At 40.9% G+C, this 25,936-nt stretch overlaps 2 protein-coding genes across 10 annotated transcripts in view; one reads left to right on the plus strand and one right to left on the minus strand.

Moving 5' to 3' along the window:
* Window positions 1-13,029, plus strand: part of LOC105027256 (synaptotagmin-2) — a 78,014-nt gene extending 64,985 nt beyond the window's left edge. For all 4 annotated transcript variants that reach the window (XM_010899265.4, XM_010899267.4, XM_020055722.3 and 1 more), the window contains 4 exons: window positions 292-459; window positions 935-1,052; window positions 2,040-2,173; window positions 10,735-13,029. In XM_010899265.4, coding sequence (XP_010897567.1) covers window positions 292-459; window positions 935-1,052; window positions 2,040-2,173; window positions 10,735-10,950 — 636 coding nt within the window. In that variant the 3' untranslated portion in view covers window positions 10,951-13,029. The remainder of the gene's footprint in view (window positions 1-291; window positions 460-934; window positions 1,053-2,039; window positions 2,174-10,734) is intronic.
* A 2,019-nt stretch (window positions 13,030-15,048) lies between these two features.
* On the minus strand, window positions 15,049-25,395 carry LOC105027258 (protein phosphatase 1 regulatory subunit 12B-like). Of its 6 annotated transcripts, none has more exons than XM_020055724.3 (8): window positions 24,822-25,395; window positions 17,235-17,251; window positions 17,020-17,131; window positions 16,663-16,767; window positions 16,451-16,510; window positions 16,242-16,292; window positions 15,963-16,112; window positions 15,391-15,476 (listed from the first exon to the last, which is right to left on the minus strand). In XM_020055724.3, exons 1-7 carry the CDS (start codon window positions 24,870-24,872, stop codon window positions 16,005-16,007), a joined length of 504 nt encoding a protein of 167 aa, XP_019911283.1. In that variant the 5' UTR covers window positions 24,873-25,395; the 3' UTR covers window positions 15,391-15,476; window positions 15,963-16,004. The 6 variants fall into 6 exon arrangements, with proteins under 6 accessions (XP_010897571.3, XP_019911286.1, XP_019911283.1 ...); XM_020055723.3 differs by having other exon boundaries at window positions 24,790-25,388; XM_020055726.3 differs by lacking the exon at window positions 24,822-25,395 and adding an exon at window positions 23,701-24,221.
* Between the last annotated feature and the right edge of the window lie 541 nt (window positions 25,396-25,936).

The following is a 25,936-nucleotide window of genomic DNA, read 5'->3' on the forward strand; positions in this document are numbered from 1 at the left end:
CTGGTCCTTATTCTGCTTTTCTTATTCTGTGTTGTAAATTGTAGTATACATGCTCACTGCTATTGGCTGTGTTACCGATGTTCGATTAATCAGCGTTTTCCCTGCAGCCCTTAATAATATATGTTTATATTCTTACATTCTATTTATAGCACTGACAGTGTTGACATAATGAGACATACCGTATGGACATTTACAAAGGGGGACATTTGCTTTTACATTCATATTTATAATCTAGTGGTGTTGTTGTCGTGTTGTGGTGGTGTTGTTGTTGTTGATGGGTTCCTTCATCAGTTACCATATGCTGAGCTCGGAGGGAAAACCCTGGTGATGTCAGTCTTCGACTACGACCGATTCTCCAAGCATGACATCATTGGAGAGGTTAAGATCCCCATGAACACCATAGACTTGGGACAGCCTATTGAAGAATGGAGGGATCTGGAAAGTGCTGACAAAGAGGAGGTATGATCTAAATAAATGCCTTTAAATTGTAAAGCTATTAATATTTTACAGATTCATCTAATCATCTATTGACCAAACCTAATCGTTTGGTGGGGCTTTGCTCCATCAGAAGTAATGGGAGCTCAGTGGGGCTTTGCTCCATCAGAAGTAATGGGAGCCCAGTGGGGCTTTGCTCCATCAGAAGTAATGGGAGCCCAGTGGGGCTTTGCTCCATCAGAAGTAATGGGAGCCCAGTGGGGCTTTGCTCCATCAGAAGTAATGGGAGCTCAGTGGGGCTTTGCTCCATCAGAAGTAATGGGAGCTCAGTGGGGCTTTGCTCCATCAGAAGTAATGGGAGCTCAGTGGGGCTTTGCTCCATCAGAAGTAAACACAGCCAAACTCTGCAAATGTTAATTTACTTTTTTGTTTATCTTTCCCTCTATGTTGTTGTTCTCTCTGTGCTTGCCCTCTCTGTCTATCCTCCTTCTCCATGCAGCCTGAGAAGTTGGGCGACATCTGTATCTCTCTCCGTTACGTGCCCACTGCTGGCAAACTCACTGTCTGCATCCTGGAGGCAAAGAACCTCAAGAAGATGGACGTGGGTGGACTGTCTGGTACGTTAAGACTTCCACTGGACGTACAGTTTACTCTTGAGATTCTTAAAGGGTTCTTGAGAGGTTCTTTGCAGTGAGTGATTGTTCAATGTAGAACCATGTCTTCTCAAAGAACCTTTCTCTATATAGAACCCTTCTCTTCCAAATTGTTCTTTACAATGTTGAAGCAGTCCTTCGCTAGATGGTTGTGGGTAATTATGACTTCCTGTTCTTTATGTTGCATTATTGCACTTCCTGTGTGGTATCTATGATTTGGTTGTTTTATATTACCTGTATTGATGTCTGTGTGTTTATGCTCATGGGTTCTGTTGAAGTGGCTAGTCCGATACCGTCAGTGAGAAGGGTCTGCAAGTATATGCGAGTTTATTTATTTGGACTAACTTCATCATTTGACATGGTTGAATCAGGTTGATACAACTGCCAGGTGAGAGTTATGAAGCATGACCAACCCCATACTACAACACAGTTACATAAAGATGTTAAAAAGAGACAATCATCCCCATGCATACCATACACCAATGAATTACCTGATGATAACTGTGATAGGGAATAGTTTTTGTGCTGCTCAGAACTGTCTCATTAAACAATTAGTAATTTATTGAACCTTTTATCAGGGTTCTTTATAGCACCATGAAGAAAAGAGTCTTCATAGCCCCAAAAAGTCACAAATCAAATTTTGGTGCTATTTGGAGAGTTTTGAAAAAACTTGACTGTTTCAAGTGGGTGGACTGCCTTTTAGGGCAAACCACTGTACGCAAAAACCGATCATTTCAAACCAAGCAGGCATGTCAATGAATTGCCATTAATTAAACAGCTCAGTGATGCAAAGTGTCTGACTATTTTCAGTCATTGTGTTACTGTATGTTACATTAATGAGCTCTCCAGTTATTTCTCTAATTAGCAAGCAACTCATTTCACATCACAATTTTACTCTACAGAAGTCAGCGTCAAATGAGAGATTGAATATCCGTTGGTCTCTCTTTGCAGATCCTTATGTGAAGATTGCCTTGCTGCAGGGAGGCAAAAAACTGAAGAAAAAGAAGACCACGGTGAAGAAGAACACTCTGAATCCTTACTATAATGAGTCCTTCAGCTTTGAGATCCCAATGGACATGATGCAGGTACAGAACACTGTGTACATGCACGTGTCACAACCTTTCTGGTCATATATTGAGGGCCGTGGTAACAAGTCTGATGCTCAAATCTGTAATTACATTTTGCCAGCTTATACATGTAAGTACGTGCTTGCAAGCTTAACTTCACAAGTTTGTACATTTAGTTCATGCTTGCAAGCAATATTTAACAAGCTTGTACAATGAAGTTTCAACACATTTTACAAACTCGCAATTCTGTAACCAAACATTTGTATACATTCAACTCGAACAGCAAACATATTTTATTTTCCAATTTGTAATAATTATTTTCCAATTTATACCGCAATTTTTTTTTGCTGTGCGGCTAAATGCACACACTGATCATTCTTTGCACGCTCTCAGAATTTTTACATGTTTACGACGTGGATAAGTTCTGTTTTTCGAGGTCGTAAGTGAAAATTCATACCACAAGCAAGAGGGGGTGGGACTTTTTGGTTGGTAGAAGATGTTAGCTTAGGCAACCGTTGCCCAGCAAGCAACATGCCAGCAGCCCATTAGCTTTTTGACACTGCAGTCGCCAAGCTTTTCTGCAAAGTGTCCAGCAGGCCAGCGGGCCGCCAGCTGCGGGGTGCTTTTTCAGAGTGCGTGTCACAGTTGGGCCACTTGTAGGCCACTTACATTACAATGCCTTCCAATAATACCCTGATCAATAGCTCACCAGCGACCCGATGGCAGGTAGCAACTTTTTGCACTAAACCCAGCGGGATGCCTCATGCCTCAACATTTGGTTTAATTTATAATAATCAGATTTTGGTCATCACAAATGACAATTAACTGAATTAAATCTAAACAATTTATTTCAAATAGTGCAAGGAGGGGAACTGCCACCCCTTTGAACTGCCACCTTAACGTGGTGGAGGGGTTTGAGTACCCGAGTGACCCTAGGAGCTATGTTGTCTGGGGCTATATGCCCCTGGTAGGGTCTCCCAAGGCAAACAGGTCCTAGGCGACGGGTCAGACTAAGAGCGGTTCAAAACCCCCTTAATGATGAAAAACATTTTGTGTTCTGTGACGTCGCCCGGTATGGCGCAGCCGGGGCCCCACCCTGGAGCCAGGCCCGGGTTTGGGGCTCGTTCGCGAGCGCCTGTTGGCCGGGCCTTTCCCCATGGGGCCCGGCCGGGCTCAGCCTGAACGAGCGACATGGGGCCGCCTTCCCGTGGGCTCACCACCCACAGGAGGGACCATAAGGGGCCGGTGCGGAGAGGATCGGGCGGCAGTCGAAGGCAGGGGCCTAGACAACCCGATCCCTGGACACGGAAACTAGTTCTAGGGACGTGAAACGTCACCTCGCTGGCGGGGAAGGAGCCTGAGATCGTGCGTGAGGTTGAGGTTCCGACTAGAGGCTACGCACGGCTTGGGCTCTGGAACCACACTCCTTGAGAGAGGATGGACTCTTCACCACTCTGGAGTTGCCCATGGTGAGAGGCGGCGGGCTGGTGTGGGTTTGCTTATAGCTCCCCAGCTCTGCCGCCATGTGTTGGAGTTTACCCCGGTGAACGAGAGGGTTGTTTCCCTGCGCCTACGGGTCGGGGATAGGTCTCTCACTGTTGTTTGTGCCTATGGGCCGAACGGCAGTGCAGAGTACCCGACCTTCTTGGAGTCTCTGGGAGGGGTGCTGGAAAGTGCTCCGACTGGGGACTCTATCGTTCTACTGGGGGACTTCAACGCCCACGTGAACAACGACAGTGTCACCTGGAGGGGCGTGATTGGGAGGAACGGCCCCTCTGATCTGAACCTGAGCTGTGTTCAGTTATTGGACTTCTGTGCTAGTCACAGTTTGTCCATAACGAACACCATGTTCAAGCATAAGGGTGTCCATCAGTGCACGTGGCACCAGGACACCCTAGGCCGCAGGTCGATGATCGACTTTGTTGTCGTTTCATCTGAACTGCGGCCGTATGTCTTGGACACTCGGGTGAAGAGAGGGGCGGAGCTGTCAACTGATCACCACCTGGTGGTGAGTTGGATCTGATGGCGGGGGAGGAAGCTGGACAGACTCGGCAGGCCCAAGCGTACAGTAAGGGTCTGCTGGGAACGTCTGGCCGAGTCTCCTGTCAGAGAGATCTTTAACTCCCACCTCCGGCAGAGCTTCGACTGGATCCTGAGGAAGGCTGGAGATATTGAGTCCGAGTGGACCGTGTTCTCCACCGCCATTGTCGAAGCGGCCGCTCGGAGTTGTGGCCGTAAGGTCTCCGGTGCCTGTCGAGGCGGCAATCCCAGAATCCGGTGGTGGACACCGGAAGTAAGGGATGCTGTCAAGCTGAAGAAGGAGTCCTATCAGGCCTGGTTGGCTTGTGGGACTCCTGAGGCAGCTGACGGGTACCGACAGGCCAAGCGGACTGCAGCCTGGGTGGTTGTGGAGGCAAAAACTCGGGCCTGGGAGGAGTTCGGTGAGGCCATGGAGTAGCACTATCGGCTGGCCTCGAAGAGATTCTGGCAAACCATCCGGCGCCTCAGGAGAGGGAAACAGTGCCCTACCAACACTGTTTACAGTAGAGGTGGGCAGCTGTTGACCTCAACTGGGGATGTCGTCGGGCGGTGGAAGGAGTACTTCGAGGATCTCCTCAATCCCCCCGTCACGTCTTCCATTGAGGAAACAGAGGATGAGGGCTCAGATGTGGACTCGTCCATCACCCGGGCTGAAGTCACAGAGGTGGTCAAGAAACTCCTTGTGGCAAGGCACCAGGGGTGGATGAGATCTGCCCTGAGTACCTCAAGTCTCTGGATGTTGTGGGGCTGTCTTGGCTGACACGCCTGTGCAACATCGCGTGGCAGTCGGGAACAGTGCCTCTGGGATGGCAGACCGGGGTGGTGGTCCCTCTTTTTAAGAAGGGGGACCGGAAGGTGTGTTCCAACTATAGGGGGATCACACTTCTCAGCCTCCCCGGGAAAGTCTATGCCAGGGTTCTGGAGAGGAGAATACAGCCGATAGTAGAACCTCGGATTCAGGAGGAACAGTGTGGTTTTCGTCCAGGCCGTGGAACACTGGACCAGCTCTATACCCTCTACAGGGTGATTAAGGGTTCATGGGAGTTTGCCCAACCAATCTACATTTGTTTTGTGGATTTGGAGAAGGCATTCGACTGTGTCCCTCGTGGCATCCTGTGGAGGGTGCTTCGGGAATATGGGGTCCTCGGTCCTTTGCTAAGGGCTGTCAGGTCCCTGTATGACCGAAGCAGGAGCTTGGTCCGCATTGCCGGCAGTAAGGCAGACTTGTTCCCTGTGCATGTTGGACTCCGGCAGGGCTGCCCTTTGTCGCCGGTTCTGTTCGTAATTTTTATGGACAGAATTTCTAGGCGCAGCCAGGGGCCGGAGAGTGTCAGGTTTGGGGACCACACTATTTCGTCTCTGCTCTTTGCGGATGATGTTGTCGTGTTGGCCCCTTCAAGCCAGGACCTTCAGCATGCACTTGGACGGTTTGCAGCCGAGTGTGAAGCGGTGGGGATGAAAATTAATACCTCCAAATCCGAGGCCATGGTCCTCAGTCGGAAAAGGTTGGCTTGCCCACTTCAGGTTGGTGGAGAGTGCCTGCCTCAAGTGGAGGAGTTTAAGTATCTAGGGGTCTTGTTCACGAGTGAGGGAAGGATGGAACGGGAGATTGACAGACGGATCGGTGCAGCTTCTGCAGTAATGCGGTCGATGTATCGGTCTGTCGTGGTGAAGAAAGAGCTGAGCCGCAACGTTCCTACGTTCCTACTCCCACCTATGGTCATGAGCTTTGGGTCATGACCGAAAGGACAAGATCCCGGATACAGGCGGCCGAAATGAGCTTTCTCCGCAGGGTGGCTGGGCGATCCCTTAGAGATAGGGTGAGAAGCTCGGTCACCCGGGAGGAGCTCAGAGTAGAGCCGCTGCTCCTCCACATCGAGAGGGGTCAGCTGAGGTGGCTTGGGCATCTGTTTCGGATGCCTCCGGAACGCCTTCCTGGGAAGGTGTTCCGGTCCCGTCCCACCGGGAGGAGACCCCGGGGAAGACCTAGGACACGCTGGAGGGACTATGTCTCCCGGCTGGCCTGGGAACGCCTCAGTGTCCCCCCGGAACAGCTGGAGGAAGTTTCTGGGGAGAGGGAAGTCTGGGCATCCCTGCTTAGACTGCTGCCCCCGGGACCCGGCCCTCGATAAGCGGAAGATGATGGATGGATGGATGGATGGATGGATAGTGCAAGATGCATACAAAAAAAATGTGTGCATTATACAGCAAGCATACAAAATAAACATGTGCAAATGAATTTAATTAAATACAAAATCCAAACATTTGCAATATACATCTCTACAGCTACAGATATAGAAAAATCACAGTATTTCAATGTAAAAACAGTACACAATAAATATAATACCATACGAAATGAGCAAGAGCTGGAATCCAAGCGTGGCGATGTGATTTTATGCTGGAGCTATGTCATTCATATTCACGGCAGGTCCCTTGTACATCCAACATCTTCTCCCACCTATACGGTTAGCTGCCCCTTTCAGGTACCTGGTGATCTCGTTCTGGACAGCATCATTAGTGGCATCCTGGGTGGAAGAATTTTTCCTTATGGCTCCTTTAATATAGTAATCAGATTGTACTTAAATGGTCTGACATGATTTTGAGAAAAAGTCATAAATTATCCACAAGAATATAATAGCCATGTACAAAATACTTATTTGATATAGTCCTGAGGTAAAGATCTTTAAAGCTGGCCTTGTGCTTTCAGCTCGACATTCTCTTCAGTCAGACATTTATCTGAAGCACAAAGAAATGTCAATAGTTTAATAGTGAAATAAAGATAACTAACTGCCTTATACATATAATTTCAGAAAGGCTGTAAAGTATTGCATTTTAGTAAAGGGCACAAATTCAGACAAATGAAATGTTTTATGAAGGCACAAGATGCTAGCATAACTATAGTCTTGTTTTTACCTGATTGTAGAGCCAGCTATGCCCTCAGCTTGACATTCTGTTGAGTCAGCCACTTGATCTTCTCCAAATGTTCTGAAAGTAAAGACAAACAGTTAATTATTCAGTCCTAAATAACAGGTTATTTTACACTCCTCAGAACTCAATAAATTGGAGTGTCTGCCAAAATGTTCATTCTTACCTTCATTTGCAGAGCTAACACTTCCCCCAACCCCTGCCTTCTTGCCCTTAGAAATAAATTGAAATAGACAAATAAAATGAAAGCAACATGCTTTAATAACATGAATTAAGCATCTGGGTTAAATGAATGAACCCACACATATTTTTGTAGCAGTCCTCTACATGGTGCCGTGGAGTACCTCTCTGGTGCCGTGGAGTACTGTGTTGCTACATAAATAAAATAAAAAATAAAACATTGCAGCAATTACCAGATCAATGTGTAATTCACGTACCTCCAGGGCTGTAATCCACAGGGTGTTGTGGTGATGATGTGCATCCTTGGGGTGGTACTGTAGGGGCCCACGCTGGAATTTTTCGCTCCTCTGGTAATATCCATGTGCGGTCTCCCACATATCGAGGAAAAATGTATGTTTTGTAAGCATTTACCCTGCAAAAAACATTTCCATCCCAAGTTTTCAAATGTACCTGCATGCTTGATGAGTTTATATGGGACAGCCTCCCAGGTGTCTTCATGTGAACAAGTTCTGGCAAACTTGTTGTGGCTGAAGGACTTCCTGCTGGTAATGCTGTGTGGTGGCCAGGAGCAAAGTCCCCTTTTGAGCCACAGGCGTGGAACTACTGCCACACAGTCATCCTCCTTCGGGAACAAAACTACAGAAAACGTCATGATCTGAAAGCAATATTTAGAAATGAGGTTTAGAAAAATGACCAGTTGCAAGTGTTACAGCAGCATAAAACACACAGGCTAGCTAAGGAGCACTGTGGATACACAAAGACACACACAAGACACCTCAGTAACAGAATTGTAACAATTTACTGGTCTAGCTAACAGACATTGTTACTGGCAAGAGCTAGCTATCGCACATGTGGATATCGTTAAACAAAGAAACACGATTTAGCTAACGTTACGTACCAGTTGATATAATGAGCAATAAGCACAATATTATATATTCTAACTTGTTAATACACAAAAGAAGCACAAAAGATCTGAACGTGAGGATAAACAAAGAAACACAAAATAATAAGCTACCAAACTTGTGGGCACACGAAGAAACACAAGGGTTAGGTATCTCAGGGCTGTGATTTTACCACTTTATTCACCAAGCTCACGTTGTATAACTTGTTATACCGCCTTTGGTTTAGAACTTCTGGTCAGCTAAGAATTTTAATAGAATGTTGTAAACAGTCATTGTTTAATACAAAACAGTAATGATGTTCTTACTCAGTAGCCTAACAACACTTAAAGTTAGTTGTTTGTTATAATGCAGAACAGAACTCACCTGTAGCTATGTACTGTGTATATGTGACTCACCGTTCAATCATTTTCAGCTGGATGTTGAAATAAATCTTGATCTTCTTCTGTTTCAGATTGTAGTCAAACAATGTCACATGAATGTCATAATCCACATGTTGTATGGTCCAATTAAAAGCATATAGCTGATACCTTACACCATTTGAAGTCATTAATTTTGCTGAACAAGACTTAAAGAACCAAGTGACTAAAATGATCCAGTTTTCCCATCACTACTTTGAAACATGGGATTATTAGCTAGCTAATAGCATTATTTTCGGTGTGAGCAAAGATGGGCTCTCCCTTGTTGTATTTGGTATTGGCGATTGTCTCGCTTGCAATTCATATTCGCTACAGCGCCATCTACGGACACGGGGGTATTTAAACACAGTAAAGAACTGTCCCCCATGAAACCTTAGTTCAGGAAAAAAAATATATGGTAAGCAACGGTAGTTTCTAACCCGTGTGTGTGTGTGTGTATCGTAGAACAAAACATGAATATCTTTTAAGCTTTTGTTCACGACAGAGTTTATTTCAGGCATATAGACTAACCAAAAATCAGCATGAATATGTTTACACGTCTACACATAGGTGATCTATTTGCTAAGCTGGCTACTTTACTCATCAATACTTCCAACATGTTTGAAGGGCCCGGGGGGGGGGGGGGGGGGGGGGGGGGGGGTCTGCTTGTGGGTGAGTGGGGCTCACTTGAGAGGGTGTGAACATACTAGCTCTGAAAATGCTAGCTAATGCAAAATAGGAGGGGGTGTCTGTTTAACATTCAAGGCCATTGTCCAATCCTTTACCCAAGCAATAGTGCATTAGTCTAATTTATTTATAAAGTACCAATGTTGACCAACATTTTGTACACTAAGATTTAACAATATTAAAATAAAGTTAATGCAAATAAAATCAGTACAAGAATAAAAGGGAATAGCATTTCTGCTGGAAGAAAATGGCAAGACGAACAGATAGGCAACAGGTTACAGCGCACATCCTCTCCTCGGCGGCTAGCCACCAGCGTAAAGTAGTCAGGCTGCTGATGGAAAGCTGACAGAGATGCAAATTTTCTGATGCAAATTGAGATCACGAGAAAAGCGGCAAAAGCTGGTGGCCCGCTGGCTGTAGGACATTATAGCCCACGGCGGCATGCCAATGGTAAAACACCAGTACGCCACCAACGATTGCTCACTGAGTGCTGCTTTGAGAATACGCATTGAGCGTGCATGCACGAATAAGACACAACAAGGTAAATAGCTTAGCAAAATACATAAAATAAGTATTTTCGATTATGTATTCAGCTTGGTCAGAAAATAACAACTCACAGAAGTGCAGTGTACCTCATTAAACTTTCCACAGTTGTGGATAACTAATGGTCTTCTGGAAATAGGGTCTTTCCATTAGATTGATGGACTTATCCGATCAATGGTATTGGTTGTAGAAATACAAATGTAACTGATTGGTCAAGATTCAAAGACCCACCCCCTCTTGCTTGCAGAATTAATTTTCATTTTCAAACCTCGAAATACAGAACTTCTCCATGTCGTAAACATGGCAAAATTCAGAGAGCGCGCAGAGAATGATCCGTCTGTGCATTTTAGCCCCATAGCAAGACCACATTCGCAGTAAAGGCTCTTATTATAAATCTGAAAATAAAATATGGTTGCTGTTCAAGTTGAATTTATACCAATGTTTTGTTACAGAATTGCGAGTTTGTAAAATGTGTTCCAACTTGATTGTACAAGCTTGTCAAATATTGCTTGCAAGCACAAACTAAATGTGCAAACATGCGAAGATATACTTGCAAGCATGTACCAAAATGTAGAAGCTTGCAAAATGTAATTACAGATTTGAGCATCAGACTTGCAACCACGGCCCTCAATATACGACCACAAATGTTGTGACGCAAGTTTGTTTAAAATTCTATATTATCAAGGCATTTTGGTTTTTGCATACTGTTTGTGGCCCTGATGTTATTTATTGTGCTATAGACCTACAACTACATTCAGTTATTTTAGGCCTTGATGTTTTACTGCAATTATATAAGGAAAAGATCTATAGTGTTGCTTTGAAGATATTTATTCTAAAATTCTGGTTTGTTTATGGTGAGAGCACAATGACCTATGCATATTAACATTGATCTCTTTTCTTTTTTTAGAAAATTTTGGTGGTGGTGACAGTGTTTGATTATGACAAGATTGGCAAGAATGACGCCATTGGGAAGATATTTGTGGGCAGCAAGGCGACGGGCCCTGGTCTGAAGCATTGGTCTGACATGCTTGCTAACCCCAGGCGTCCCATTGCCCAGTGGCATCCACTACAACAGGAAGAGGATGTAGATGCGGCACTTGCAGCTTTAAATGCAAAAAAGTAACTTAAACGGGCCTATTGAATACCAACTAACTCAAAAACCCTCCCTCCCCAAAACCTCCAACACTGCATGAAACTCATGAAATACACATGACCCAGTCATGTCTACTTGAAACACCGAACAGAAATAAAGAAACGTCTAGAATATCAGCTTACTCATAGTTAAACATGACCACTTTTTCGGCGCCACAGCATTTCATGTAGTGTAAAGCAAAGAGAGGGAGATTGAGTGGTTGATGGATGGATTGGTCTGTGTTTCATTTCAACATGCTTTTTAGAAAAAGTTGCTTACGTGCTGACAATGAAACTCGGAGAAAAGCTCACTGAAAGAGATGGCAGTCATGATGTAGCTTCTGCATTTAGTTTCTAGAACATTGTGCATGTTTTACTTACGCTCACTCTGCTCTCCATAAGCCATGCCAAAGCGATTCCCAATAGCATATACTGTATCTTGTCCTCAAACTCGTAAATGTGCCATAACTTGCAGAAAATATTAATAGTATGGAATTGGTCACAAAGAATAGTTTTAGGTCTACTACTCTAAAGGGGTGTAGGTGAGATGGTAGGTATACATAGAATAGAATGTCATCCATTCTCTAATGTCTTTCTGAAGTAAAGGAACAATGCTAGGATTATTCGTTGTTCCAATTGAATTTTTAGCGTGTGTATTCCCATAAATATGAGAGAAATAATGTTGCAAGAATGTCAGTTTACTTTGCAGTTTATTATTGCTCTATCATGATTCATGCCTATGCAGTTATGAGCAAGGTCTAGACAGGTATCAGGTCTTTTAGAGTGAAACACTGTCTGGGACCGGTTCATGGGTGCCTTTTTAATCAAAAAAGTTTGTACATTTGGCGTTCAGCATGCAGTGAGGGAAACTGTATGCCTGGCAAAAGTCATAATAACCACAGCACAAGGAAACTGTAGATGTGTCACCAACCTTTTTTGACCACTTGGATGTAACTGTGAGGGTCTATACATGGTTAAGTAAATAAATTGTGAGGAATTCAAATGTGTTTTCAACCCATACTGCAAACTGTATGTGTTGAAAACACATCTGACCTTTTACAATTTAAGTCAAAGATAAAAAACTGTTGTGAAAAGAAATTATCATTATACCTAATATTCAACTAAGACAACATGACACCATATAAACAATTGTGAATTTATTTTTGGCATTGGTGCTGTCAAGATGATAGGGGCATATGTTATATAATGGGACCATCTGCTTGTTACAGCCACTGCTTGTAAATTGTAAAACACTGCGCATCTCTTAAATGACTGATACAAACATACTGGAGGGGATGTTTTCTCAGTTAAAATGTGTTTGCATGAAGGCCCAAAGTCTATTCCTCTTTGCTGAGGAAGACTGTGGGTATTCATTTAATTCCTGTATGCTCACATTGTAATGATGAACAACTCACGAGTCCTCACATTGTAATGATGAACAACTCATGAGTCCTCATATTGTAATGATGAGCAACCGGTATATACAAACGCGGCACTTGCTTGAAACAAATTAGAGTTAAAGTTGGCATGACTTATGCTTTGTGCTCGTTTTCATGACAATGGCGTTGGCTTTTGCACCACACACACTTATCAGCAACCTGCTCAGTATGTTGCCCTTACTGTACGATGCCAAAGTACTGAAACATTGTGGTATTGTCCGCTGTTTTTTCAAACCTGTTTTTCCCAAGGGCGTTGTTCGTTCAGACATCCTATGATTTTGATGTCCAAGAGGCCATGTATAAGATTATCCAACGGAAAAGAGGGTGAAAGGTAGAATACTAAAAGGTCCATTGAAACTTTCTGTAGTTTGGCCTCCCTCTCTCTCTCTTACTGTAAACATTAGGCTTTGAGCAAAATCTGTTAATACAGCATGGATCTATAAATAAAATGTTGTAAATAGCAGCATGTTTTAAAGAGGAACCTTACTTATATTGTGTATGTGTTGTTTGTGTCCAATGTCATTTTGATAATAAAATGGAGAGAAAAATATGCACTGACTGCACATTTTATGTATTCTCCCTTTAGGTTATGGGACTAAACATATGTCTGAATAGGGTATGCTGATTTTATAGGTTATTTCTTGTCAGGAATTCAAGTGTTGCTTTTTTTTACTGTGTATATATATTCATTTAGCGGACCGTAAGGCAGCATGCTTATTTTGGTATTTGTTAATTTTACTATCCATTCTGTGTACTGTGGTCAACCTAAAATATATAAATGGCTGTATACTGGGGCTACAAGTCTTAATGCAATATTACTAACATTTTCTGTTTTCAATTCTACCTGTGTACATGTTTGTTGATGACCAGTATGTATTGCAAAAGGAGAACATTTACTAACTCCTTAGCTTTGTAATCTTAAGGACCATAAGTGTTTCCTTAGTTTATCCTGCCAGAGTTTAAATTCATGTTGTCAATATCATTTTTAACCTGCTGTGTTGGGCTGATCAATATTGGTTGATTACTAAGTCAGATCATAGGACCATACAATACTTGACTCTTTAGTCCCAAGCTCATTGACATATATCTATCACTGTATTGAAGTCAAAGCATGGACTTGTAGCCCTTTTTTAGTACCTCTCTCCATTTTTGTATTCTGAGTAGTCGTCTGCTTGGTTGTTAAACATGTTTTTTGGGGTGAGTCCATCAACATAAGAAGTAAAGCCATAAAGTACACCTTGAGAACTGATACACTAGAGCTCATCAGTGATCTTAGTAAACAAGGCTAAAGACATATTTTAGATTTCTGTTGCTTATCATATAAAACCGTATGGAGAAAGTAACATCGGTTAATTCAAATGTTATTGTTTTCCTATGATGGAATAATTTTAAATGACCTACTGAATCTGTGTATTATAATGTGAATAATATTACATTTCTTCCTCTATATAGTCACCAGAACCAGCTTGGTTGGATTTTCACTTGACAGTATATGACATGTTGCTTAAATATGTACTTAAAATTATGATAGTGGTAATGTTTACCAACATCATTGGCATGAATTTGAGTTGATATTGTAAGATGTACAAGGTTTTTATGTTAGCATATAGAGCTGCAGAACAGTGCCAACGTCACTTAATTGCAAACATTTTTCATGCCTCACTACACATGCTCAAGACCCCCATTGCAAGGTTGGGTTTAACTATTGTGAATGAATACTGTTCTTTCCTATTTCATCCTATTGAGTATGCTTGGGTTGATTGTTTTATAGTCTGTTTCTTGTTTCTTGTGTATCAAGCAGCGACCATCTTTCTGTTTGCTTTAAATGTTTCAAACATTTGCAATAGGACCAATAGAGCCTGTGTTCTTTTAACATTTCCTCTGTGAACCATAAAAAACTGAGTGATTTTGTGAAATAACTGCAATGCAGGCAACAAAATCCCTGTCTTCCCCGGGTCTATGGAACTCTTTTGAGCACGGGACGGACCCAAAAAGCGCAAAGCTACATTCGCAATGCAATACTGCCGACCTTGCTGCTTTAAAAAGAAAATATGGTTCCTCTTTATTCATAATGTTTCGAACCTCAATTGCCATCATAACACAAGACTTCCAAAGAACTGTACCTCTCTGTCTTTTCTCCTCCTCACTCTCCGTAACCAACAACATGGACCAGGGAAATGCTTGAGCTCGACTCTTGTTTGTTTCTGTCTCGTTGTAGAGGTGTGCGTATGTGTGTGCGTGTGTGTTGGTAGTTGTGTCTTTTGTGGATTGCATGCTTTATTTCCCTATCAAGTACCATGTTGTTGTCCAAGACTCCCACTTGTCCAATTCTTGTATTCATCAATTAAATGTGATATTATGAACCTCAAGGGAACCAAAACATGGAATATCTCCATAGACATATCTATACAGTATGTTAACATAGTCATAATAAAGGTCTTTTAAGTAAAATGGTCTTGCGTGGTTACATTCAAAAAAGAAAAAAGTCTGGATTCAAAAAACCTTGTGTGTGCCAACCCTTCCATTCTTGTCATATACTGTATGCCTCTGAAGTAAGTTGCATTACCACAGATGTCCAGGTGATGACAGTGTTCATGAGAAATGGCAGCCTGGACAATCTGTATCAATAATTTATACACAGTGCAGGAGACTATTGACGTTATGGGATTTAAAAATGTAACATTGTGGTAAAGACATAACATATCAAGTGTTAAATCAGTTTTTAGATTAAACCCTTGCAGACATTCATACAATATTATTATGTGCAGTGATTCTAATATTTAATAAAACTTCATGAATAAAACATTGTGCAATTACGCAAACTGTGCGTGAAGACTATTTGTATGAAATACAACCTTCGTTAGACGATCAAGGGAGAAAGGTGAAAAGAGTGAATTAAAGTTGGCTCATATCATTCATTTATGTTATGCTTTGAATATGGCAGTGGGAGTAAAACATGGGATATAAAGCCTGTGCCGTCCCCTCCTCTTGCTCACTTAGACAGCTTACTGATGACCCGGATTAAGGCTCCGTTCTCATCCTTCAATCTCTGGTTCTCATTCTTCAACTCTGTTTGGACCTGTGTAGGACAAAAGACAACAAGAAAACAGGGAAGGGTAAGGGTTGAGGTTAGAGAATGCTTAAGGAAAAGTAAAAAACATAATTATGGTTGATGTAGAACATATTTTAAACAAAGTGTAATTCACAAAACACATTACAATGACCCCCCCCCCTCCACCCAATGTGTTCCATTTTTATTGAGATCTCTCATTATGAAATAACAAGAGCTGGTTGTTTGCTCCCTCATATATGAAACACTGCGGACGCTTGTGGCAGTGCTGAATACAGACAAATACCAATGGCTCACACACTTGATGAATATCAATCAAATCACACATTCCACAGCCAATGGAGCATAATGGTGTCAATATGACCAACGATGTCGGTATAGAATACCACACAGTTTGTGATTTGTCACGGTTTGCTTATTCCCTACATAATGCATTGCTTTTGACCAGAAAGCTGTGCATAACACAGGGAACGGAGTAACAAAACGCTATAGTACCGATTCACGTCCCAGGGCCTCTCCTGGTAGTCCCTGTTCTTTTCAACAGCTTAGTCCTGTCTGTCTGCAGGGCAGCTTTGGGATAGCTAGACCTCCTGCAGAGAGTGTGTTTTGCCAATATGTTTTGTCTCGGCTGTGGCTCAGTTCAGTCTATTGGAGATGTTCTCAAGAGGGATAAGAACAGGCTTTAAACCACAAAAAAAGAGCATGGTTTGGTCAGACCTTGAACATGTCAGTATCAATTCAGTAAATTCACCGTTATTGCAACTGGACAGATACCTTCACTTCATCTTCCATGTCTGAAATCTTCTTCTGAAGGGCACTTGTTTCCTACAAGGAAATGACACATCTCTCAATGATACCAAACACCAAAGGGCTTCCAGCCTAACGTACGACCTACTGCATTAAAACAAAATGCATTGAACAGATGTTGTACCAAGCCAATGGCATAATGCACAGGCAAACATTTAGTGATATGACCCTCTCACCCGTTTTTCAGTCTCAAGCATGGACCTATCATTGGACCTCTCAGTCAACGTCACCTTTCTCTGCAAAGGAAAAATCCATAGTTAAATTGCAAGCATGAGAACAGCACAATTACTTAGACTGAAGCCATTTCAGGTATTTTCCTTAGAAAACAACCAGGGTCATTTTGAATTTAAGATGAAGGTTTGTTATGGAACCATTTAGGGATAATCACCTGTTTGACTCTCTGCAGCTGAGTCTGAACCAAAACCAACTCCTGTTTGCTGCCCTGTAGTCGGGATTTGAGTCTTTCATTTGTTGACAAGGCCTCCTCGTACATCTGCAATTTACACAATCCCACACCAGTCTCAGACAAAAAATAACATGACATGAAACAGCATTTTACTGGTTTACTTCAGCCAGTATGTTATCTGATATCCAAAGAACATCAGCAGTATAGGGGATAGGTTTCTTTGACCGTGCGTACCGTAATACGAACTATGTAACAATGCCGCTATCCTGTCATAATGGATGATTAGCTACCTAAGCCGGATTGTGGCTTTGAGAAACTGTTAATACGTTTTCAAGGTACCTTCTTATAGTCTGTGCATCCAGCCTCCTCCTCTGCCTTTTTGCGAGCTGCCATTCGGTTTTCTCTGCGAGCATCATAGGCCTCTCGGTCATAAGCTCCAGAGGAGTCCAGTCTTAGGGCAAAATAGCACAGCTGTTCTAAAATAATGCTCTCGTTTACAAGTGGTAAACAACCTTGTATTATCTTGTGTGTGAAATGGGATGAAAGCAGCTTACCTGGACACTCTTTCATGCTGAAAAAATAAAACAGAAGATATGTCATTCACAAAATAACTACAACATGAGTCGTTTTAGATTATTTGTAAACCTGAGAAGTATTCTAATTTCTTTCTGATGTACTGTATATAGAACCCACAGAACAAACCTGTGACAGCACCGTTAAATCTGATTCTGTTTGTGATAATATATTAATTTGATATAGCCTTTTTTATTACAAACAAGTTGCTTTACTTATTTGGGGATCTGACAGTTCATGGTTGATGGTCTTCCAAAGATACTGGAGGGGATCTTTCACATTCTGGCACTTGAGATTTAATGCCCTCCCTCCCTCATTTGGCACACAGACACCCCTAATTATTACTCTCACCCATGTTTCTGATGTGGAATTGTATGAATGTATGCTTGTTATGTTTATATTACAACAGAACATCTGTTTATCCATACACAGGAAGTCACGTTCTGTCAAAGCATGACAGTAATTAGCCAATGGGCTTATAGTACTGTGATGTGTATTCTGGATTGCAATGTCTATAAAGTATAGGTATTCTTTTAAATCTAGGCTAGAACATCTTGAAACAAGAGTCTATCAAATGCTGCAATAAATAATTGAATTACTCTCTACCTTGATGACCGGATACGCTGTCAATATTTCAACACTATACGAACGGCTGATTTCTCACACTGATCACTGTGCCTACTTAGGTTTCTCCTTTCCCAGTGTGTCTTATCAGCATTTGTTTGATTTCTACACCTATGTAACGTTCTGTTTTCGGGTGTTCATTTCAGTTTTGTTATGTCTTAGTTCTTTTTATTAAACATCCTCTGTTCACCATGCATATGTGTCTGGAATGTGGTTTGAAATATTCTAGGTAGCCTTTAACTGTTGTTGTCATATTGTGCAGTTCAAAAGTAGTGCAACAAATATTGCCCACTAAATTAACCCCAGCCGAATCTTTTGGAACTATAAATAAGCATACCCAATTGCAGATCCCAGTTGCAACCCTTATTGGCCACCCCTTAACCACCCCTGTTTTTTGTCATGATTGCACCTCTGGTCAGTATAATCATAGTATTTCCTTGTATAATATGGCGATACAGCAATTTTCACAAATACCTCCTAAAGAGTGTTCTTGGTGTGTTTTTCTTTCTTCATCATGTTGAGGATTCTTTGATCATCCACTGTAAAGTTGTTCCGTAGTCCAGCAGGCCATTTGTCATTGCTGAGCTAACCTATGCTTAATGTACCAAACAATGGATTTTGGCACCCTAACGATTTGGCTCTGATTGATTCATTCTGACTTATCTGCCTCATGAAGTCCAGCTTTACTTGTATTGACACTTGACACAAAACCTAGAATCAAGATTAATCATTGTCAGCTTTGTTGTGTATGCAGTGATGATGTGAAGAAACACACCTGGCTAAAAAGAATCATCTATGGAGCCAATGGTCCAAATTACTTTTGGTGACTTTATACAGGGCAGACTATGTACAAAATGTGCTGTACTTCATAAAGACCTCATCTGATTTCCTTCAATGAAAACTGATAGTCTGCAATTCAACCCCATTGTCATTGTGTTTTCTATTTTCAAATATAAAGTACTGGAATATAGAGCTAAACAAAAGAAATGTGTCACTGTCCAAATGCATTTTGAGTAATGAGGTTCTGGATGACTACCAGTTCAACCTTTCCTTCATCAATTAAAATATTTTGAATGCTACGTAGTTATACCCCAATTCTGTGTCTCAACTTCCTCAATGACATTCCATTCATGGAGCAACTTCACAAAGGGCCTACTACACGTTTGTTGCAGAGTGCAAAGAAATGCTTGACTTATACCTAAATATGTCACTTTTGCAACAAACTGTCAAAATGACTACCACAATGGATGCCATCATAACTAAGCTGAAAAACATCTGATTTCCCCTTCAAAGGGGATTTTTTGTCAGTTGCTAAATTGTTAAAATTCCATGTTGTTCTTTTGGTCAATGTGATATTCACTCACATGTATGAAAAGGTTTGAACAAATGCATTTTTTTCCCTTAATGGATTTGTTAACCTGTGATAAACCAATGTCCTAAAATGCTATGTTCAAACACGTTTTTACTGTACACAAGCTGAATGCAGTGGGCTACAGATGGATTAGAGGACTGATTGACATCCTCGTAAACATAAGATACAGACCAGGCAAGGTTAATTTTGAATCGCACCCTGGACAGGTGGACAAAAAATGCCTGCAGCTCTATGACTCAGTTTGTCATACAGGAGAAAAGATAAAAATGTAAAAACTGTGAAAAACATTGCCATGGCAATAATTACGCTTAAGCACTCAACTATGCTCTTCAGAGTATTACGAATATCAATATATCATGAATGTTTTAGGCCGTAAATAAATATTTTGTTACCCAAATAAATGCATTATTGATAGTCTAATAGGACATACTGTATCTGCACCACATATTTGACATTTACCCTGCATAAACAGTTCAATCAAATAGATTTGTGCTAACACATACTGTATGAAAACATTTGGGAAGCTGTCTTTTAGTGGGTGTTGACCTCTGAGCAGGGGATTACATAATACAAATGTATTGGATTCCTATTATCAACTATTTTCCAGCTATAAACATGAACAAATGTAAATTCCACCTTCATAGTTACAGTATGTCTTCTCAACTCTGGCTGACTATGTTTCACCTGTTTATGCTAAGCTTCCGTGCAGCTCACTTGGTAAGAACATGGCACTTGCAATGCTACTGTAGAGTTGTGGCTTTGATTTCCATGGGGGTCCAGAATAGAAATGTATGCACTCAGGAATGTAAGTTGCTCAGGACAAAAACTTCTTAATGGACAGATTTGTTTAAATCTTGCCCATGGAATCTCCCTCAGCCCAGCTGACTAGCATGTCTCAATAACACTTAATTAATAGCATCTTATAAATGACAAGATGAAATATTTTCAAAGGACAAATTATTTAATTAAGAGTGCATGGGCAATAATTCTGTGCTTTTTTCATTTCTCACTAGTTTTTATTTTTTTTACCATAAATGGATGATCACAGAGAAGTGGTTAGTCAGTTGGTATCATCTGGTTATGACTGATGTCTTAGGAAAGTCCGGAATGAACATTTTGTTAGGACATCAGGGATTATTTTGTATTTTTTCTGGGACAGAGGAGCATCTATGCATGATACTCAAAAGGGAGGAAAAAGGTTAGTATTCAACTGAGCAAACATATACATAAATTATCATTCATTTTTCTTAAATAAATTGACAGACAAATAACCAATAAAAAGATAATAATACACTTCATAAAATGTTAAGAAATTATTTAAATGCTGACACGTTTGTCCTACAATATTAACAGCAAATAGAAATATACTTTCTATACATCTTAGAAATATTGTACATAATTGAATGCAGTGTAAATGTACACTGAACAAAATGATAAAAGCCACACTTTTGTTTTTGCCCCCATTTATCATGAGCTGAACTCAAAGATCTAAGACTTTCTCTATGTATACAAAAGGCCTATTTCTCACAAATATTGTTCACAAATCTGTCTAAATCTGTGTTAGTGAGCACTTCTCCTTTGCCGAGATAATTCCTCCACCTCACAGGTGTGGCATATCAAGATACTGATTAGACGGCATGATTGTTAGGCTGATTATGCAAATGTCAGTGGCTGACACAACCATGCCTACCTCGAGGGTTTTTCAGATCTGTTGGTTGTTGTTTTTTCTTAATTATGCTGAAAATTCTTTGGTCTAGTGGTTCAGTATCCATTACTAAACAGAGGTGAAGCCATTTTTCTCTGGAAAATAACCACACTGTCAATGTAGCATTTGATTACAGAGCTAAAACAACAACTTTTGATATTATTAAAAAACTGCAGTATGCAGTATGTGTATACAACATTTATGCATACTATTTTCCTCACCTATTCATATTTCCTATATATATTTCCAATGTAGACTTTAGACCTCCACACCGACCAATATGTGCCTATCTGCAGAAAACATCTTGGGATGAAATATTACCCTCACACCAAGTTAGAGAAGGATAAAGCAAACAGTCACATGTACTAACTAAGACCCAGAGATAAAACTAAACACATCCAAAAAAGGTAACAACTATGGCAGTGGCTTAGCCTGGGAATCTTGACAGTTATTGCCTCCTAAAGGATTGAAGACCGGGGATAGACTTGGTTCTTAAAGAGACAACACAGTAAAATTATAGTGTTTGAGCTTTAAGCGGATGTTTGTTATGCTTGCAACTTGCCTCACATATTTTCTTTATTAAAATATCTGAGAAGGTTACCTCTACTGCAATGAAATGTTGATATGAAAGGATATAAATTCTACAAAAAAATAATAATTTTGGCTGCAATATATCGTCACTGGCCCTCCCACACTGGGTTAGATCTTGACCTCAGGGTTCTCATGCCGTAGTTGACAGCCTTTTTCCTTTTCTATATGACCAGGGAACCATGACTGACCAACACATTGTCAGCCAATTACAAAGTTTCAGTGGAATGCAAGAGTGAAGGTGTGTAACATTGTTTAGAGGCCCAGTGTGTAAAGAAAAATCTTTTAAAATACATGCCAGTTCAGCTGTTCAGTGTGGGTTATAGACCATCAGTTTATTTGAGCATTTGTAACTTTTCAACTACAAATCAGTGTACCTGTCAGCATTTATTCAAGCCGGAGACAAACCATTACACACCAAGTAAGGCTCTAAAGCATGTTGGGCAGTCCCTGCACACATTAAACTGAATTGTTCGAGGGTGTCTCTAAGGATCAGTCCATTGCTTTAGTCTTGAAGCCTCATGTGTAAACATACAAAAATGGTTCCCTTTAGACATCAACAATCTCTCAGCATGTTCTAAGTCTGTATCAACACTGTCAGCTCTCTCTCTTATTAAAGAGCTTGTGTGTTGCGCAGGCATACTCTTTAATAAAGGTTTGCCTTTCAACTCTTGAAGTCTTGCTTTAGATCAAGGAATCTGGCAGTGGTAAAAGACTGGTTCTACCATGTGTAAGTACAGTCTTCCAGCACTGTCCTTCCCATTGAACGATAACCCCTAAAATATCCAAACCCTTAGCACTGGTGGATCAGAAAGAGGAGTGCTGATATCAACAACATGGTTAAACATCCACCTGGTTCTCTAGTAGGCTTAGGGCTGGTGTAATATTCCCATTCAGTACACTATTATCCATTAGTTTCAGGTACAAATCATTGGCCAGAGTGTAAGGGCTAATGGTTGTTTGTGGACCAGGCCAGTATTCATTAGTGCTCCGGTTCTAAGCGGTATATGCACCCAGGCTTTCCAGAAACTAGCTAGCTTCAGTTAGCTTCACATTCCAGCTCAGGTTACCTATGTTTTAGGAATTGGAAATATTGCCTATAAACCTGCAGCTAACTTTGGCTGCCATGTAACCATGCTTGTGCAACAGAGTTAAGATCATACCTTGAGCTGCTAAGTAGCTAGCTTGAAATGTCACTGATAGGCCTATACAATTGTTTCATTTTCTGTAACTGAAAAAAATATAATATTGTCAAATAGGGCGGATGTTTGTGTCGTGATCCAGAGGATTGTTCGAGGGTGTCCAGAGGATCACTGGTTTGTGTTCAATGTCTGCAGAATTGTTAAGTAGAAGAAATAGTATATACGAAAAGTGAAAATCTCAAGGATGCATCTGTATGTCAAAAAATTCTGAAATTTATTAAAAACTCATCAAACACTAATACCTTTTTTATATTTTTACCTTGAACAAATTTGATTTGCTTTAACACAAAATCCTGTTACTGATATTATATTTATTTGAACAATGTGTTGAAATCATATATAAGCACAGTTTTGGTTATTATATGCTAAAAATGACAATAGTTGTCTCTGGACTTGTAGCTGATGGGATATGTGGCGTTTTTGTATGTGGAAACTGCAGGGAAACAAATTGAAAGCATGGATTCATGTCTTCCTTTGTCCATAGACTGAAGATAAATACATCAATGTGCCATTTCTTCACTTGTTAAAGTTATGCTATTTAAAGTTATGTGATGAGATGTTCTGGTATAGTGAACAGCCTATCATTTTAAATGATATGTGGATTGCAATAATTATTTCTACCAAAACATTTGTGTAGTAAAAAGATCTAATTGGCTGATTTAATGTTCTAGAGAAAAATATGGATTGACTGCACTAGGCCTTGAAGTTTAGATACAATAATTTTTTTCTCCTTGGTTTGATTGTTTTGTTAGACTTTTTACTCCCTATCTTTGTTGTTTTTCCATTTAATGTGTCGTTTGTGAGACACACTTTAATTTGCATTCATGTTTTGCTTTTAATACCTTATGAGTGGATTCTCCAAATTTAAGTTGGCACCATTATGAGTAACTTAAATCATTTATTTTTGCAACCTTTTATATTTGTGTTGTAGAGCCTACATTGCCATAAACATTTACCTGGTTAAAAAGGCGAGCAATTTTCATGGTACTGGTTATCCCCAGTTGAACTCAGAGTTCTTGTTAGCTCACTAACTTGTTAAACGTGGTCCGTGGTAAATCCTCCTGGTCTATAAGATCCCATGGAGGACTTCCTGTCTGCTGACCAGCTCTTCCCAAGTGGAAAATGTAAGCTTCTCCCACTGGACCAGTGAACGAATAAACATTGTGTCTCTGTTCCCATACAAGCAACTTCTCAAACACTTGCTCTAACAGTCTCTCTCTCTCTCTCTCTAAGTTCCAGTGTCACTGTTTGAGTAAACAGTTCAGATTTTTTTTCTGTTTCTCAGCTGGCTCGTGTGCAGGAACGTGCTACAGTCTTCCCCAATTTATCCAAATAAAAAAAGTAATTCACTTGAATGCATCCCACATGAAAGATTTGTATCTTGTTGATTCCATCAGATAATATCTCGAAAGCCAGTCTGAGTTTAGTGTCTCTCTTATTAGAAGAGTTACTCAAGACAGGAAAGTTATCAGACAAATTCTGAGGCAACTTTCAAAATAGCACAGAGCTGATGATGTCATGGAAACTCTGGGACTTATTTGACCTGTCACATGGATAAAATTTTGGAGCTGTATATTGGACCTAGTGGACCTTAAAGCAGGATAGAGTACCCAGTGTATCTGTGATGTGTTACAAGGTACTTTGATTAGAACGTCAACGGCTTTTCCTTGATGAAAGGTTTAGGCTTAAATTTAATTATAAAGAAATAACAAGTTATCCATAACACATATATAGTACTAGAATACTTTCTAACACTTTAAATTATATCAGGCGCGCTTATCCTGAGCAATTTACAGCAGCAATTCAGTTTGTGTTTTTTAAATATTTTTTACATTAGGACCAGCAAACTTAGTACACTTTTTCAATGCTCTTGGTTGCTAGCATACCACATGTTGCTAAGCTATCCTGGAAGGCTCTATGACAATCATGATACTTGAAAGTCAAGCATGGCATTGAATTTTATCCACTGTTTTAGCACATGGTAATGTTTACACCTGGCATTTTCTTGCTATTGCCCATAAACAGGATAAGTAATCTGCTCTTACTTTGAGGTTTTTGGAGGTCTGCGAGGGTATACCTGGAGACGGCTCAGACAGTGGCTTTCTTGTGCGTGGCTGGTCTTTTGCATTGCGAGGGGACAGAAGAGACATCCCTGCAGGTAACTCTCCACTGCATGGAGTTCAAGTGTGGTCCAGTGGAAGGTGCAGCGATGCAGTGTGATTCCAAAAGACTACTGCATAAACAATCCACAGACAAATCCCTGTGATATGAAAGAAGCGGGTGAATGGGCTGAGCCAAACGTAAGTTCAAAGTATCAGAGTTCTGGCTCGACAAAAACAGCTAGAGATAATAGTGAGATCTTCAAGTGTTTTAACTTTCGTTGCGACGAGTTGAGGCTGAGTGAGTAGCAGAAGTGTGGTCCACAGATTAGGGAGCTGAGTTGGAAGTTAAAGAGTGGGCGGTGCTGTGGATGTTTATATGGAGGGACACTGCCAGAGACCTGACAGGTCTCTGCTCAGGATCAGAGTCCTGTTAAGAACAGTCTTTGGATGGGTCAATCAACAGAAAGGAAAACATCAAAGCATTGCACTCTTCTATTGTTCTGCAGGAAAGTTATCTCCCTCCTTCCCTCTCTTTCACTCTCTCACTTTGTCGTTTGCTTTATTTCTCTTCCTCTGTGTCTCGCCCAGTAACCCCTCCTCTCTCTCTCTATTCAGCTGTTGGCCTAAGATGTGGACTAATATGGATTTGTTGGACATTGCTTTTCTTTTATGAAGGTTATTATTACATCAGCCCTTTGAAAAAACAAAGCAGCTGCTTGTATTCCCTCCTTAATATAGGCATATAATGGATCAGCTGTTTTTTAATGCAGTTATATTAAAATTACTTCCAACATTGGCCAACAGATGTCGTCACACTACCACAAACAGTTCACTAAACAATGTCAATGAGAGGATACTTTCAGCCTTAAAGAGACTATCTGAGTGCTGGAGAGAGGGTGGGGATTACAATAACAGGAAGTGTGGTGTGGCTGGGGCTCGTGATCCATATTTCCTTTGATAAGTGTTTCCTTAATGAGTCAGTGGTCAGTGTTTAAAAATAACCTTTGACATGTAAAAATATCATACACAGACCATAAGACAAATAATCTTCATGTTACAAAGGCGATCTGAGAAGAGTGGAGGATTTTTC

Source organism: Esox lucius, chromosome 17, assembly GCF_011004845.1.
Source record: "Esox lucius isolate fEsoLuc1 chromosome 17, fEsoLuc1.pri, whole genome shotgun sequence".
In the NCBI taxonomy this organism is placed as follows: Eukaryota; Metazoa; Chordata; class Actinopteri; order Esociformes; family Esocidae; genus Esox; species Esox lucius.